Source organism: Aotus nancymaae, unplaced genomic scaffold, assembly GCF_030222135.1.
Source record: "Aotus nancymaae isolate 86718 unplaced genomic scaffold, 86718_ANA_hifiasm-v0.15.2.pri h1tg000041l, whole genome shotgun sequence".
Taxonomy (NCBI): domain Eukaryota; kingdom Metazoa; phylum Chordata; class Mammalia; order Primates; family Aotidae; genus Aotus; species Aotus nancymaae.
Genome location: NW_026988455.1, coordinates 38,396,803 through 38,412,986, shown reverse-complemented (window position 1 = coordinate 38,412,986; position 16,184 = coordinate 38,396,803). Strand labels below are relative to the sequence as shown.

At 40.8% G+C, this 16,184-nt stretch overlaps 1 protein-coding gene across 15 annotated transcripts in view; it reads right to left on the bottom strand.

The window, feature by feature from the left end:
• The window catches only part of TRPM6 (transient receptor potential cation channel subfamily M member 6), a 247,770-nt gene that overhangs the window by 128,614 nt on the left and 102,972 nt on the right, over positions 1–16,184 (bottom strand). For all 15 annotated transcript variants that reach the window (XR_010337037.1, XR_010337031.1, XR_010337032.1 and 12 more), the window contains 4 exons: positions 13,572–13,765; positions 8,765–8,897; positions 1,022–2,172; positions 719–831 (listed from right to left, as the gene is read on the bottom strand). Coding sequence is in view for 1 of the 15 variants with exons in the window: in XM_012454052.3 (XP_012309475.2) it covers positions 719–831; positions 1,022–2,172; positions 8,765–8,897; positions 13,572–13,765 (1,591 nt within the window). In the remaining 14 variants the exon portion in view is untranslated. The remainder of the gene's footprint in view (positions 1–718; positions 832–1,021; positions 2,173–8,764; positions 8,898–13,571; positions 13,766–16,184) is intronic.

Sequence of the window (16,184 nt, the reverse complement as noted above, 5' to 3'; positions counted from 1 at the left end):
GCGGAGAGTCTGTACCAGCAAGACGTCTCTACCAGATGTGGTCCTTCCACCTTGGACTTCCCAGCCTCCAGAACTGTAGGAAATACACTTCTTTTCTCTATTAATCACCCAGTCTCAGGTTTCTATTATAGCAAAACAAAACAAACCGAGACAGTGAGGATAAGGAACAGCTGAAATACTCATAAATTACTGGTGTGCATGTAAAATGTCACAATTACTTTGGAAAGCAGTTTGGAAGTTTCTTCAAAAATTAAAAAAATACCATATGACTCTGACATTCCATTCCTAAGTATTTACCAAGGAGAAATTAAAACATATGTCCACAAAAAGACTTGTACACAAATATTCATAATAGCTTTTTTGGATAGCCAAAAATTGAACACAACCCAAATGTCCTTCGACATGTTAGCACATAAATAAATTGCAGTAAATCCACTCTAATGACTTAAATTTATATCTGGGTGTGGTTGTGTATGCCTGTAGTCCCAGCTACTTGGGAGGCTGAGGTGGAAGGATTGCTTGTGCCCAGAGGTTCAAGATCAGCCTGGACAACATAGCAAGACCCCATCTCTTAAAAAGAGGAAAAAATTATATCTTCAATCCTTTCAATACAATGTTATTTTGTGTAGATGGCACTTTACCATAAAGATAAATCAAACTAAGGTAGGCCACTATCTTGACTGCTCAAAACCTAAAAGACAGAATACGGTACACTTACTGGCACCTGGAGTCCTTGAGTATTCTTCTTTTTCTTTGAGAATCTCCTGTCTTTGCTTAGCATTTTTGCTTTGACCCATGCTGCCTGCCCTATTTCTGAAGAGCTTGAAAGATCTGTAAGGGAAATGGTCTACATGAGAAAGTTTACAACAGTGTGGGGGGACCATTTTATTTTACAGAAAAAGGAAAAAGCTGAGAGAATGGGGAGAATGAGAATGTGGTTAAGAGTCACAGATTGAAAAAGAAAAAAACAGTAGCAATGCAAAGGACTTAATACTGATTTTTAAAAATGTTTATTCCTTACTTTTAATCTTACAGATCTTCATCAATTTCTCCTCCTTATGGAATCTAAAACTATGACTCCTAGTGAAGGGCCTGTCTCTGCAGAAAGGATTGATCCAAAAGGATGTGTTTGGCTGAAGCCATGGTCCCACCTCTGAGCATTCACTACTCTGGGCTGATCTTGTTGAGTTATCAGATAGGGAGCTGCCCTGGCTCTGCTTCTGGTGCTGTTCACTCCCAGCGGAATCACTGCCACAAGTGGAGGGCAAGCAAGTTTGCCATTTTTTCTTGATGCTAAACACACCAGTTTCATCACCTTCTGAAAATGCCCAGTTTACATATCCACCTCCAGTTTGCATGATCTTGGCTTGGGAAGGAGCGGAGGTCACTGCCATGGGTTCAGGTGTGCAACTCAAAGTGGGTAGCACATTGAGTGCTACCACCTTGTCTCGTCCATCCAGTAAGTGAGCAGTTGGCTCATGCTGCTTCTTGGTTTCAGCCACTGACGCCTGGTCAGAGACAACTGGGGTCTGCCCAGTCAGATGAACAAGAACCTCAGTCTGGACGTCCTGTTCATTTGCCAGCACATCTGTACTTGCTTCCACAGAGGGTCTGGATAGAGGCAAGACAGTTTCTGCTGAAAAAGGAACTTGCTTTAGATTAGAAGGGACCAGAAGAAACTGGCCATACTTTGAGTGTGCTTGTGTGTTAGGAGACACCACGGAAGCAACTATACTACTTTCTGTTTCTTGCTTTTCCTGGTTATTTCTTACATTTGAAGCCTCTCTTTTACTGTCTGTGATCTCAAGAAGCATCCCCCTCTGCACTCCTGGGGGATGCCGGCCTCCAGCCAGGCTCCGCAGCAAAGAAGGGGGCATGCTATAATACTGGAATTTCTTCTCCCGAGCGATCTCCATGCTGCCTAGAACCTCTGCACAGATGACATTGCTCCAGCTGTGGGGAAGTTTTCTGCAAGTGGAATGCTCTCTCTCGGCCAGGAGAGCCTCATCCTCTTGCAAAGTGTCAACAGCAGAAAGGACTTTTAGGGTATCCACAGTCAGGGCAGAGAGATCCTGCAAGTGTCCCACCTGGCTGTCCAAAGACAGTAAGGAGTCCTTTATAAAAGACACCTTTTCATTCATTTCTTTCAGTTGGAAGTACATCTCGGTAACCCTAGTGGTGAAGGGAGGGAGAAAACAAACAAGCACATTAAGCCAGTGGGAATTTGCTCTCTTCCTACCCTAATTCCATCCTTAAATGACTCCTGAGCCTCAGCTATTTCCCTAGGTTAAGTCTGTCTTCTGCCTTCTTCTTCCTCTCTCATCCCAGGTGATCTCATTCACTCCTCTAATGCCCACTATTACCCACAGGAGAGGACAAATTACTAATCTACATTTGTAGCCCTTATTTCTTTCTAATATTTCAGAACCCCATTTCCACTTCCAGCTAATGATTCCCTCAATTGTGTGATCAACCATTCCATTTGTATTCATTAATATACTTATTAATTTACATGACAAACACTTGAATATTTCCTAATGGCAAGCACTGTACAATCTGAATGCACATAGGAGATCCTGAGGAAGAAACAAGAATGACAGAAACAGAATCAATAATCAAATATGTAATTAAGAAAAGAAAAAACCCACAAATCTTTAAAATTTAAAAAAAAATCTAACTCTACTGTTCAAATAGGCTTCTCAAGTTTCAAACAAAATCCATTTTAGAAGACCTATATTCAGAAAAAGCCTGATGCACATTTTTAAAGTTGTTTTGAATGGTTTAACCAAAGATTATGATGTTCAACCATTGATTTATGTAAAAGCAACACAACACATCTTTAGCTATTCAAAAATAAATGTAAATTGCAAGTAAATTGAATTAAATGTAACAATTAGTCCAGGTGCAATGGCTCAGGCCTGTAATCCCAGCACTTTGGGAAGCAGGTGGATTACTTGAGGTCAAGAGTTTGTGACCAAACTGGCCAACATGGCGAAACCCCATCTCTACCAAAAAATAAAAAAATTAGCTGGGCATGGGGGCAGGCACCTGTAATCCAAGCTACTCGGGAGACCGAAGCAAAGGCTGCAGTGAGCCAAGATCGTGCCCCTGCACTCCAGCCTGGGTAACAGAGTAAGACTCCGCCCTATCTCCCCGAAAAAAAGTAAAAATTAATTTAATTGAGAGATGGTTAATATTTATCTGTACATTTCCTTGTAATTATCTCTGTATGGGATGAGTTTGGTTTTGTATCCGCCAAAAAGGCTATGCTGAAGTCTTATCCCCAAAACCATAGAATGTGACCTTATTCGGAAATCAGGTTTTTATAGAGGTAATCAAGTTAAAATGTGGTCATCAGGCTGAACCCTAATCCAATATGACTGGTGTTTTTATAATATGAAATTCTCACACGCACACACACAGAGGGAACATGATATGAAGACACATAGGGATAAAACGGCCATATGACTGGAGTGATGCATCTACAAGCTAAGAACATCCACAGTTGCCAGCAAACACCAGAAGCTAGAAGAGGTAAAGAAGGAGAGCAACAATGAGAAAGCAGGACCCTATCAACACCTTGATTTTGAACTTCTACCTTCCGGAAGTGTGAGACAATAAAGTTCTGTTATTCCAAGACACCCAGTTTTTGGTATTTTGCTGCAGCAGCCCAGGGAAACTAATGCAGCTATCTCAGCTTCATGAGCAATGGAATACATTACAACATACATCAGAGTTGACTACATAAAAAGAAACTTTTTTCTCTGAAATCTAGGTGGCAATTAAAAAATTTAGAAAAAAAAAGAAACTTGTATGCAAAAATATCACAAAAAGTTTAAAACAAAAATCAACTGGAAAACTAGTGTTCTAATAAATTTGATGAGGCATTGATACCCCTTGAGTAAACAAAAACTTTTACAATTTATTGATGCAAAAAAATTACAAAGAGTCCCGAGAACATGAAGAGATGAAAAGATAAAATACAAAAGGTAAGAAAACACAGCAAAATAGTCAACCTCATTAGGTAATCAGAGATGAAAATTAAGATAATAATGAGTTAATCTATATCATAACAGCATTTGTTTTAACCTAGCAAATTAAAAAAAGAAAAAGTGAAACAACTCAGCGGTAGCAAGGATGGAACATAGGGACACAATAAATATAAAGGAACTGTAATCTTACTGTGCTAAAGCAGACAGATATTTGTTATGAGAGAGAATATTATGCAGCCATTAAAAATCATACATTGTTGATAATTATTTTCGATGGCTATTTCTGGTGGTAGAGGCAGGGGGGTTGCCTATTGTGTTTGGTGTTACATGTTTTCAAATTTGGTATAAAATTTTTAAGTTCAGAAACAATAAAAGTTAAACTATATTTACAAAGTATATGTAATTATTGGAGAAAATATTTTCGACGTGTCAGAGGGGAAAAACAGAATAGAATATACTATCATTTTAAATGGAAATATGTAGAAGACTAAATTTTTAAAACCCAAAATTTTCACAATGAACTCTGACTTATCACATTGTTTTTTCTTTCTTTTCTTCCCTTGTTTTGTTCTGTTATTTGGCGGAGAGAATGTATAATTTCAGTTTCTCAGTAATGAAAATCTTTGATAAACAAGATTAAAGTGAAAAACAGCATGGGAGGGAATCTAACCAACTGTGTCATGGCTGCCTTGACCATTGCAGGAATGAAAATGATTCCCACTCTTATTTGGGGGCAGGGAGAAGTCGTGATTATGCCATGAAGAGTTTAACACTCAGCTGTAACAAGTACTTCCCAAAATAGTGTTAGACTTCCCATCTCTAGAACACAACTCAAGTCACAGGGATTGAAAGAAAGATCTTCCACTTTCTCTTTCTGGGACCTTTGTAAATAGAAATTAAAGCATAAAAAGAGTGGCATCTTCCATTTTTATTATATTGTATGTGAGTAGAACCCTCTCTTTCTTGCTTCTGCTATAGAATTCAACTTCTATAACTCAATAGAGGCTTAACAAATGCTTCCTGACCTTCTGGAATCTGTAAAATTAGAACTGGCAAGGATGATGTGGGAAACAGCACAAAATATATGTATACTCCCTTCCAAATATGCTTAATTAGAGCCTCTCCATCCAGTGCACTGTTTCATCTAATTCAAAAACAGTACAGTCTGAACAGCAGTAATGGAGACTCATTAAGTTCCATTAGCAGCAGTCACATCGAATGGATACAATAGAAACCAGCAACTATTCACAGCCACAGGTAACATGCTACAATAGAAACCTGTTAGACAAATAACCTGGTCACCCTCAAATCGGGTGTCTTGCTTTTATAGGTACTTATTTTCTAAAACTCGATGTCCTGTGAAACATATTTCAATTATATTACTGGACTACCAACTACATTAATTTAATCTAGGTTTTCAGTCATTATGACACATAAAATTTATAATTTTAGTTTCCTCTGTGCAAAGTACAAGGATGGAAGAAAAATGAGAATGGTAATTGTTTTATTATGGGCCTTTAGACAAGATACCTTAAAATGAGATAATAGCAAATATAATTACAATCATCATGAAAATCACCATATTCACTGAGTGCTCACTATGTACCAGGCATTTTATAAAGGTTCTACCTGTACTATTTTACTTACTCCGTGTAACAACCCTATAAGATAGGTATTACTATTATCCTTTCGTAGAAAAGAGGTTGGGTCGGCCAGGCGTGGTGGCACATGCCTGTAATCCAAGCACTTTGGGAAGCTGAGGCAGGTGGATAACCTGAGGTCAGGAGTTCGAGACCAGCCTGACCAATATGGCGAAACTCCATCTCTACTAAAAATACAAAAATAAAAAAAATTAGCTGAGTGTGGTGGCAGGTGCCTGTATTCCCAGCTACTGGGGAGGATGAGGCAGGAGAATCACCTTAACCCAGGAGGCAGAGGGTGCAGTGAACTGAGATCCTGCCATTGCACTCCAGCCTTGGCAACAAGAGAGAAACTCTGTCTCAAAAATAAAAATAAAAAAAGCAGTTGGGTCACATAGCCAGAGTCACATGGCGAATGAAAACGTCAGGTATCAAACCCAGATAGGCCGACTCCATATTCAGTGGCATTGACCACTGCTTTCTGGTACTTCTCAGCAACTCACCTAGGATCCAGGCAATTTCTTTTGGAGGTTCCTGGAGTACCATGAAGTAGTACATGAACTACACCAACAAGTCCCATGCTGGGAGGTGTCACAGATGTTCCTCAGTAAGGCTTTATGGTCAAATAGTGGTGGGACCTGCTTAAGCTGTAACTCTGCTGATGAATTGCAATGCATATTATGTTAAAGTGTTTGCATTTTTTAAAACCACAGTATTTCCCAAATATAATGTACCAAAACATGCTTAATGTGAAAAAATATCTAAAAGCATCTTACTCTGCAGAACAGAGAAAGGGAAAAGCTGACTTAAAGACTACTAGGATCAAAAAAGAAGTTAGAGTCTTGAATAGGGAGAATGAGATTGAAAACAGCCTCACTGTGCTCTCTTTTTCCACTGTCACAACTCAATTCTAGAAGGATTCTTGAAGCAATCTCTTCTTCACAGGTAGGTTAACATGCAAAATCCTCCTAATTTTCTTCCCCCCACCCCTTCAAACTATTGCTCAGTTACCTTAGGAAATATTCTCCTCTCCTTCCCATACCTCATGTATGAGGTCCCCACAAATGACCTCAACAAAGATGTCAAGTGATCCATCTGCCTTGGCCTCCGTGTCTATTTTACAAATAAGAAAACCAAGACCCAAAGAGGTTCAGTAAATTTGCCCATGTACATACAACTAGTAAGCGCCTGAAGCAGGACTTCTTCGCAGCTCTGTAAGCTTCTAATATGGGCCTATGCTTCATATAAAACTAAGAGCCAAGCTTGCCCATCGGACTCAATGAGCATAGCTATCAAGGGGACAGAACATGTGGAATAAAGAAAGAGAAATTCATATTACTATGGACTAAAGATATTATGTTGGTGAAATCCAATTTTGTGGGCTCAAATTTTGATTTTCCATTTTTTCTCAATATTAAATTTGATCTGAAATTCAATCAGGCACAGAAACACATATTTATATAAATATGGTACCAAGAGAGAAGTCCAGATTTATATAAATATGACTTATGCCCACAGTGAACCATTTAGAAAGCTCTTCATGTGATTCAGTTTTAAGTAAAGCCATACTTAAGGATTCACATCTCTCTATCTGATATTTGCACATCAGAAAAAAACATGCATAATTATGTATAATATTTCATAGTTCCATGTCGTTCAAAAATGAAGGAACACGTTTAACTTCTGTCAATTTGCTTCCATTTACAACAACAATGCTGTGTTTTTTTAAAAAAGGTATTTCATCACATATAGCCTCCCATGTTTTCACACGACGCAATGCTCCCACAATTAGTAATAAATCCACAATAGTCAGATCCCACTATAGCTCGCTAATACGTTCACGTTCTGCAGAACATCTTCTCCTCTTTCCGCAAACCTTTGAATGTCCCCCATACCACCTGCCTCCCTCAAAGTCACACACACACACACACACGCACACACACACGCACGCACACCCAGTCGACGACTTTGCCTCAAGGCCTGGGTGCTGCCGACCCTGTCTGCATTCCCGTGTACTCTGGCCACATCCCGTCCGTTCCCCTGCTTCGGGGAAAAGCCCAGGCCCTCCATTTTCCCAGCTTCTCAGGGACTTCTCTTCAGCCAGCGGCCTCCTCCCTTCTGCTCCCGAGTTTCTCCCTTGCTGGTGAGTCATTTCCAGGATCATGCTGTTTTATTTATCTCCACATGAAGTAAAATGAGACAAAAGAACCTCACCTTGTCCCCAGACCTCATCATGCTTCCCTGCACCATAATGCTTCTCCCAAAAGCCACATGCAGCTGCAGTCCCTGCCTCTCCTATTCTCTCTCCACCCACTTCAGTGAAGCAGCCACCAACTCCACTGCACACAACCGCTGGTCAGACGCCATGAAAACCCCGCGACTCCCCATCCAACCAGCACGCTGCATCTACCCCTCCGCTCTGGCTGCAGCCACACATCGGGCCGCCTCAGGCGGCTGCGCTTGCCGTTCCTTCCGCCAGGGGCGCTGTTCCACCGGACGCGCTGCCCCGCCCCCGCTGCCCCGCCCCCGCTGCCCCGCCCCCGCTGCCCCGCCCCCGCTGCCCCGCCCCCGCTGCCCCGCCCCCGCTGTCCCGCCTCCTTCAGGCCTCTCCTCAAACCCCTCAGAGCGACCTTCTAGGACCAGACTCTTGAAACAGTCCACTCAACCCCCAACTCCGCTACATTTCACGCCACCGTCATTTCCTGTTCTCTCCAACTACTTCATTTTTCTTCATAGCTCTTTTACTGCCTGATGTTAAATTACAAATTTATTTTTGTGTTTCCTTGCTTAGGTTTTGTTCTCCACCCACTTCATTTCCCTCACCACCACCCACCCCCACAGACGGACACACGCGCGCGCACACACACACACACACTGAATTTAAGTCCCATGAAGACAAGGACTCTTGTGTCTTTTAACCACTTACTCCTAGTAACTAAAAGAGTGCCTGGAATACAGTAGATGCCCAATTAAATATACTTCGATTACATGAATATTACATGTTATTAAACGTTTCAAATTACAAAGAACTCAGACCTCCGGGATTTGAAAGTAGATCTTTCTACTCTTTCAGATATTCTAGTAGAATCAAGTTTTGGTGGTAGTTTCAGAATGGAAAAGATTTGTATCTACCTTTCTGATGTCACTCGGATTCGCTCCTCACAACTACAATTCACATTTTCCATCTTCTCGTGGAAGTATTTTTCCACACACTGCTCCTCAAAATCATGAAGTTTTTTCAGATCCTCCTTACTCAGGTAGAGTTCTATAGGAAGAAGTACGATACACACAAAGAATCATTATTCGCCTCAGGGCATGAGTGGCTTTTCTTCCACTTGTATTGAAAATAAGAAACTGTAGCCTGTGTGATAGAAGTTTGTCACCTTGTCAAACCATTTCTAATATCAATGCAGAAACAGCACCAAGAAACAACTGGAAGCCGGGCGCGGTGGCTCACGCCTGTAATCCCAGCACTTTAGGAGGCTGAGGAGAGCAAGATTGCTTGAGCTCAGGAGCAGGAAACCAGCCTGGGCAACATAGGCAGACCCTCTCTCTACAAAAAGTTTAAAAATTAGCCAGGGGGCCGGGCGCGGTGGCTCACGCCTGTAATCCCAGCACTTTGGGAGGCCGAGGCGGGTGGATCACGAGGTCAAGAGATCGAGACCATCCTGGTCAACATGGTGAAACCCCGTCTCTACTAAAAATACAAAAAAGTAGCTGGGCATGGTGGCGCGTGCCTGTAATCCCAGCTACTCAGGAGGCTGAGGCAGGAGAATTGCCTGAACCCAGGAGGCGGAGGTTGCGGTGAGCCGAGATCGCGCCATTGCACTCCAGCCTGGGTAACAAGAGCGAAACTCCGTCTCAAAAAAAAAAAAAAAAAAAAAAATTAGCCAGGTGCCTGTGGTCCCAGTTACTCAGGAAGCTGAGGAAGGAGAATGGCTTGAATCTGGGAGTTCGAGGCTGCAGGAGTCATGATCACGCCGCTACCTTCCAGCCTGGGCTACAGAATGAGACCCTGTCTCAAAACAGGAAAAGAAGAAAAGCAACTGGAAACACCAGCCTGGGTCTCTCCTACTTATTTTTGAAAGTTACTCATATAGAGAATACTTTCAATATTTTCACAGGTTAGAATGTTTTTACATATTAACAAAAATTCACTGCTTTTATATGAAAATGGGGAATCTGATTATCTTCTTTTCTCTCTGCCAACACTTTCTAAAATTAATTAAATTTTAATTGATTCACATTAAAGGTACATATTTTCGAGATACCTGTGATAATTTGATACATTCATATAATTAAATCAGAGTAATTGGTGGAATAAACCTGTAGTCACAGCTACTCAGGAGGCTGAGGTGGGAGGATCACCTTATATATTTGCCTTATATATTTGCCTGTCCTTTAAGATAGGAACATTTGAATTATTATCTTCTAGCTATTTTGAAATGTATAATCAATTAATTTTAAATGTAGTCAACCTACTGATGGCCTGGCACAGTGGCTCACGCCTGCAATCCTAACACTTTGGGAGGCTGAGGTAGGTGGATCACTTGAGATCAAGAGTTCAAGACCAGCCTGGCCAACATGGTGAAACTCCATCTTTACTAAAAATATAAAAATTAGGGGTTTCCTCCTTGGCTTTGGAGTCCCCCTCCCTGTCTCTGTACAGGGGAGCTTCTTCCTTCTTACTTGCCTATTAAACTCTCTGATCTTTAAACCCCCCTCCCAAAAAATTAGCTTTGTGTGGTGGTGGGTGCCTGTAATCCCAGCTACTCTGGAGGCTGAGGTGGAAGAATTGTTTGAACCCAGGAGGCAGAAGGTACAGTGAGCCAAGATCGCTCCACTGCACTCTAGCCTGGGCAACAGAGTGAGACTCCATCTCAAAAAACAACAACAAAAACGCTACTGATCTATTAAACACTAGGTCTTATTTCTTCTATCAAAGTGTATGTATTTGTGCTCATTTATCAACCTCTCTGCCAACTCTTTTAGCTATAAAAATGATAGTAAATAACCAATAAGTTAAAAGCAAGATTAGAAGAAAGTTAAGTCTGTTGAAATTCATCCAGTAAGTATAAAAAAGTTTTACCTTGTTACACTGAGTTTGTGTATACTAAGTCGTTCTACTGAAAAAGGAGATATTATTATTACCATTCAATGGCCAATCAAAGCAGTATACCTTTTCTGACACAATTATAACTAACTCACTAAAAAGACACATTACTAAGTGATATTATAAGGCTAATGCAATTCTCCGTCAAACTCCAGCATTCCCATTTGGTCTACCACCTTGGCTTTCACTCTTGCCTAATAGAATAATATGTCATCTTTTAAGCAAGTTTATAATACTGAGAAAATATATAAATGAAATGATGCTGCTAAAAGGATTAAATTGGAAAGTTCTCTTTCTTGAATGGTTTTGCTTACATTAGGAGAAAAAGAACACAGTTCTCCAGAATTTATTTAAAATGCAATTGTTACATTATTTTCTGATAACATTAATGACAAAAAAATCTTAATTTTAAATTGGAAACATGGGTAAAAGTATTATTCTGCTGTAAAATGTATTCACAACTCAGGTAGATAGTGCTTTCTGATTTAAATGGCAGGAAAAATTTTTCAGACGTTGAAAATACTCGGTATCTCCCATCCCCTACCCAACTCTAATGTCTTCTTTCATTAAAGAATCTCCTCTGAGCAAGAAACTTTACAGGTGTCACGATGTGAGCCTTCTGTGGATCCCTGAGGGCAAACAGTCCAGAGCGATTCCAGTGACAGGTGCAGCTTGCAGTATGTCGAGCTTTCCTGTAATTGTCCGCAAGGTGGCACTGCTGCGGCTTATGTAAACGTCTTTATCCTCAATATAAAGGATCAGAAGCAATGTTATGAAAATTCAAGAATGTTCCAAAAAGCTCAGGGTGAACTCACTTTAAAGTTTACTTGAGTTTTATATGAAATCATCCTACAACCCAGACAAAGGTGAACCTAGGAAACATTCATATGGTAGTAGGAAGTCTAGGCAAATCCTAGTCAATTCCAGGATTTATCAAGCAATTCATGCTCTGCTATTAGGTTGCAATGGTTCTGCAGCCAAAGCCTGGGACATCTCTCTATTAGCAGCCTGAAATTTACAGTATAATTATAAAACCTCAAGTTAACTTCAGTCATGCTTTGGCTTTCATACAAAGGCTGAATCATTTGGTCAGGGAGTGGGGTATGAAAAAGAAAAACAGGTCGGGCGCGGTGGTTCACGCCTGTAATCCCAGCACTTCAGGAGGCCAAGGTGGGAGGATCACCTGAGGTCGGGAGTTTGAGACCAGCCTGACCAACATGGAGAAACCCCGTCTTTACTAAAAATACAAAATTAGCTGGGTGTGGTGGCATATGCCTATAATCCCAGCTGCTCGGGAGGCTGAGGCAGAATTGCTTGAACCTGGGAGGCAGAGGTTGCAGTGAGCTGAGATTGCACCACTGTGCTCCAGCCTGGGCAATAAGAGCAAAACTCTGTCTCAAAAAAGAAAAAAATCTTCAAAAATCTTCATAGTGACTCAGGAGGAGAAAAAATACTTCACAGAGCCAACTACCACCAGTAAAAGCATATCACCCTGTCAACCCCATAATATACTGACTCCTAAGGATCTACCTAAATACATAAATAGCCCACTGTCCCTTACCTGAAACTCCTAGAATCCAGAGTATTTTAGAATTCAGAATTATTCTCTTCTAGCTTCAGAAAGTTAATACAGTGAATATACCATAAATGAAGTGAATATACCATAAATGAAGTGAAATCCCTAGTTAAGGTTAAAGTAATCCCTGAAATCAAACATATTGCTATTTTCTGCAGCAACATCAATGAATATTCATACTACAAGAAATAAAAAGAATAAATGGTTTCACATGAATTCTCATCAGCCTTTTTTGGCCAAATGGGTCTTTCCCCAGTTTGTGAGGAAAAGGGACTTTCAGTTTTCAGAGGTATTTTAGATTTAGGAATTGGGATAAAGGATTGTGCATTTATGTCACCTGCATCCTGTATTTCTGGGAACTATCTAGAAATGGGCCTGGGACCAATTGTGGAATTGCTTGATAGGAACTACAGAATATCTGAAAAAACACCAAATGCAATGTTTTCTGACAACAATTAGTATGATAATCATATCAAGCAGATAAGATTTGGCTAAACAAGATGAATTAGAAAAACCTCAAAATAGATAGGCTAATGCTTTGAAAAAACACAGGTAAGAATCCCTATTTCTGCATCCTGACTCACGATGTTGCCCAGGCTGAAGTGGAGTGGCTGTTCACAGGCACCACGGCCTTAAACTTCTGAGCTCAAGCAGTTCTTGTGCCTCAGCCTCCTGAGTAGCTGGGACTACAGGCATGCACCACCCACACCCAGTTTCTGAGTTGAAGTTCTTGAAAATAAGAAACATCCATTTCAGAATCACCGCCATGCTCAGTAGATTAGAGAGCCAGAGGACCGTGACCCTGGTTAATAAGTGAAGCCCAGCTTTGCTTATCTCTTCCCTTAGACCCCAGGCCTTCTGTAACTCCAATATGTCTGAATTCCATCTTCTACAACGTGGAGAACAGCACAGGTCACATGACTACCCTCTAGGAGTTATTCTGATGAGTTCTCCAGTCAGCAGGGAAAGCACAGGTTTTCAATGTGACATAAAGCCTTTGTACGATCAAGCAGAGATTCTCTTCCTACGTATTCCTTTCTAAGTATCCGTTCATCTTGGCAAAAGACACTACAACCTCATAATGAGGTCAATATATTTACTTAGACCCGGGGCATTAGCTGATATTCTACTGTCAGAGAACTCCTGGAGCCTCCCAGTGCCCTGAACTTAATACACGTCGCTCCAGTGCATCTTTGCCTTGAATCTCTACTTTTTGCTGTCTTCCTCCTGCCTCACATAGAATGACTTACTTAATACAACGTCACCCTCTTCTTGGTCGTGAAGAGCTCGGCGACAGCACAGGTGGCGGAGGAGGAGGCCCACGTGGCTCAGCAGGATGAGAGGTGGGGGCAGCCAGGGCTTCTCATGGTAGGTCATGATGTAGCGATAGCGGTTGTATTTCCACAGTTTATTTGAAATGGATTTCATATCTAAGTAAACATTGCTGTACGATGCAGTAAGAGAGGGACAATGGTTTAATATGAAGTCTTGAAACAGATTCTGTATTTTCCAACATTTATGATTGGTTCACCTGACGTTCCCAGCAGTTACCCAATACAGATATTCTTCTTCCACCAAACAAAATATATTAGCTACCTTCTACAATGAAACATGATAATCAGAATATCAAGCAAAAGGCAGACATTACAATCAGAGAAAAGAAAATGCCAACATTTTCAGTGTAATGAACAGAAAATCCATTCTGGAACTCAATACTCTTCTCAAGTCATCATCTCTTCTCACATAGAAGTTCTTTTTCAGTCCATGATTCATCATTTATAGGAAACAGCTTTAATGTTCCTCTGTGTCATCTACCTAATGTCAAATGTGAGAACTGCTAGAATAATCCCAGTGAAAACACCCAAACAGAACAGTGTTCATGAAGAAATGGAAGAAGAATCAATTCATCTTAAAATAAATCAAAAAGCAGAGCTTCTATTAAAATCCAGACAAATTATTCAGATTAACTTTACAATAAAAATAACTCCTTATTGGTAGGTCACCTTATAGTGGTAACATGGACATAGAATAGTAAATATTGATATTTAGAACTTGCCGGCCAAGTGCAGTGGCTCACGCCTATAATCCCAGCACTTTGGGAGGCCGAGGCAGGTGGATCACCTGAGATTGGAAGTTCGAGACCAGACTAATCAACATGGAGAAACCCCGTCTCTACTAAAAATACAAAATGAGCTGGGCGTGGTGGCACATGCCTGTGATCCCAGCTACTCGGGAGGCTGAGGCAGGAGAATCTCTTGAATCCGAGAGGTGGAGTCTGCAATGAGCTGAGATTGTGCCATTGCATTCCAGCTTAGGCAACAAGAGCGAAAATCCATCTCAAAAAAAAAAAAAAAAAAAAAACTTGCCATGGGCGTAATGGTTGAGGGTACAGTTATTCTGAAACAACATATCATTCTTAACTACTTAACTTTAAGTATATAATATGATATAAGAGGAACACAATAAAATGTCCATCTTACTATTTTGCTTAGACTAACATAAAATTTAGTTTTCTTTTTTAAAAAATTCTTCTTCTTGCAGTGTGAAGATTTTAGTTTCTTTAGAGAAAGATAGCAGCGTAGAACTTGAGAAAGGTAGCCAAATTTAGCAAATAAAAACACAGACAACCCTAAACTTGAACAGTGATAAAGAAAAGAAAACAATTATCCTAGAGAAAGCCATCTTTGGGTAAGAATAGAAGTTTCACAGAGTCCATACAGAAGGCGATTGAAGCATAGATGACTGGGTTATATCAGTAGTTCTCAAGCACGTCCTCTGAACCAGCAGTATCAGTGTCACCTGAGAACAAGTTAGAAGTGCACATTTTGGGGCCCTGTTCAATGAGAGAGAAACTCGAGGGTTGGGCACGCTATTAATAGTAGTTTCACTCCAACGTGACAACAGCTTTCCACCAGCAGATGGCGACCTTCACCGTGTATTTCAGTTTTGTTGTTTTTTGTTTGTTTTGTTTTTTATTTTATAAAGAATTATCTGTAACCGGGCTCCTGGACAAGTAGTCAGATCTGGGGTTGGTCAGTCTGTGTGGTCTTCAGTGTGTTCATCTCTAACATGAGAAGTTTGTTCTATGCGAGGATTTCTCAACTTTTTGACACTGGACATATTTTATGTATTTTGCCAAGATGCTCACAAATAGGGCTTTATTTATCTAGCTCAAAGTACACACTATCACAATCTTGTTTGTTATTCCTTTTACTAAAATAGTTCAAATCAAAGTTTTTAATCACACTATCAAAAAGTTCAATTTCTTTTTGTCTCTCCACATCAGAGTGGTTGAATAGAAGGTAGAAATGGCCGGGCATGGTGGCTCACACCTGTAATTCCAGTGCTTTGGGAGGCTGAAGCGGGCAGATCACCTGAGGTCAGGAGTTCAAGACCAGCCTGACCAACATGGTGAAACCCCATCTCTACAAAAATACAAAAAGTAGCTGGGCATGATGGCAGATGCCTATAATCCCAGCTACTCAGGAGGCTGAGGTAGGAGAATCGCTTGATCCTGGAAGGTGGACGTTGCAGTGAGCCAAGACCACACTATTGCACACCAGCCTGGAAAACTGAGCGAGACTCCGTCTCAAAAAAAAAAGGAAGAAACAGGCCGGGAGTTCACCATTTACCAGCTGTAAATGGTACCAGGGCAGGAAGGGGTGGCTCTGGGTCTCACCTTCTACCGAAAATAGACATAGCTGTAGGGCCTGGGGACAGAAACCAGACGTTCCAGTCCATCTCCAAAAATCAGCATAAATACTTCCCCCCTCACAGTATAAAAAATATACACCTCTACTGCTCTGCAGTCATGTGTTTAGTTTTCTTTAAGAAAAAAAAAAATCAGTAGTATGTATCTTGGT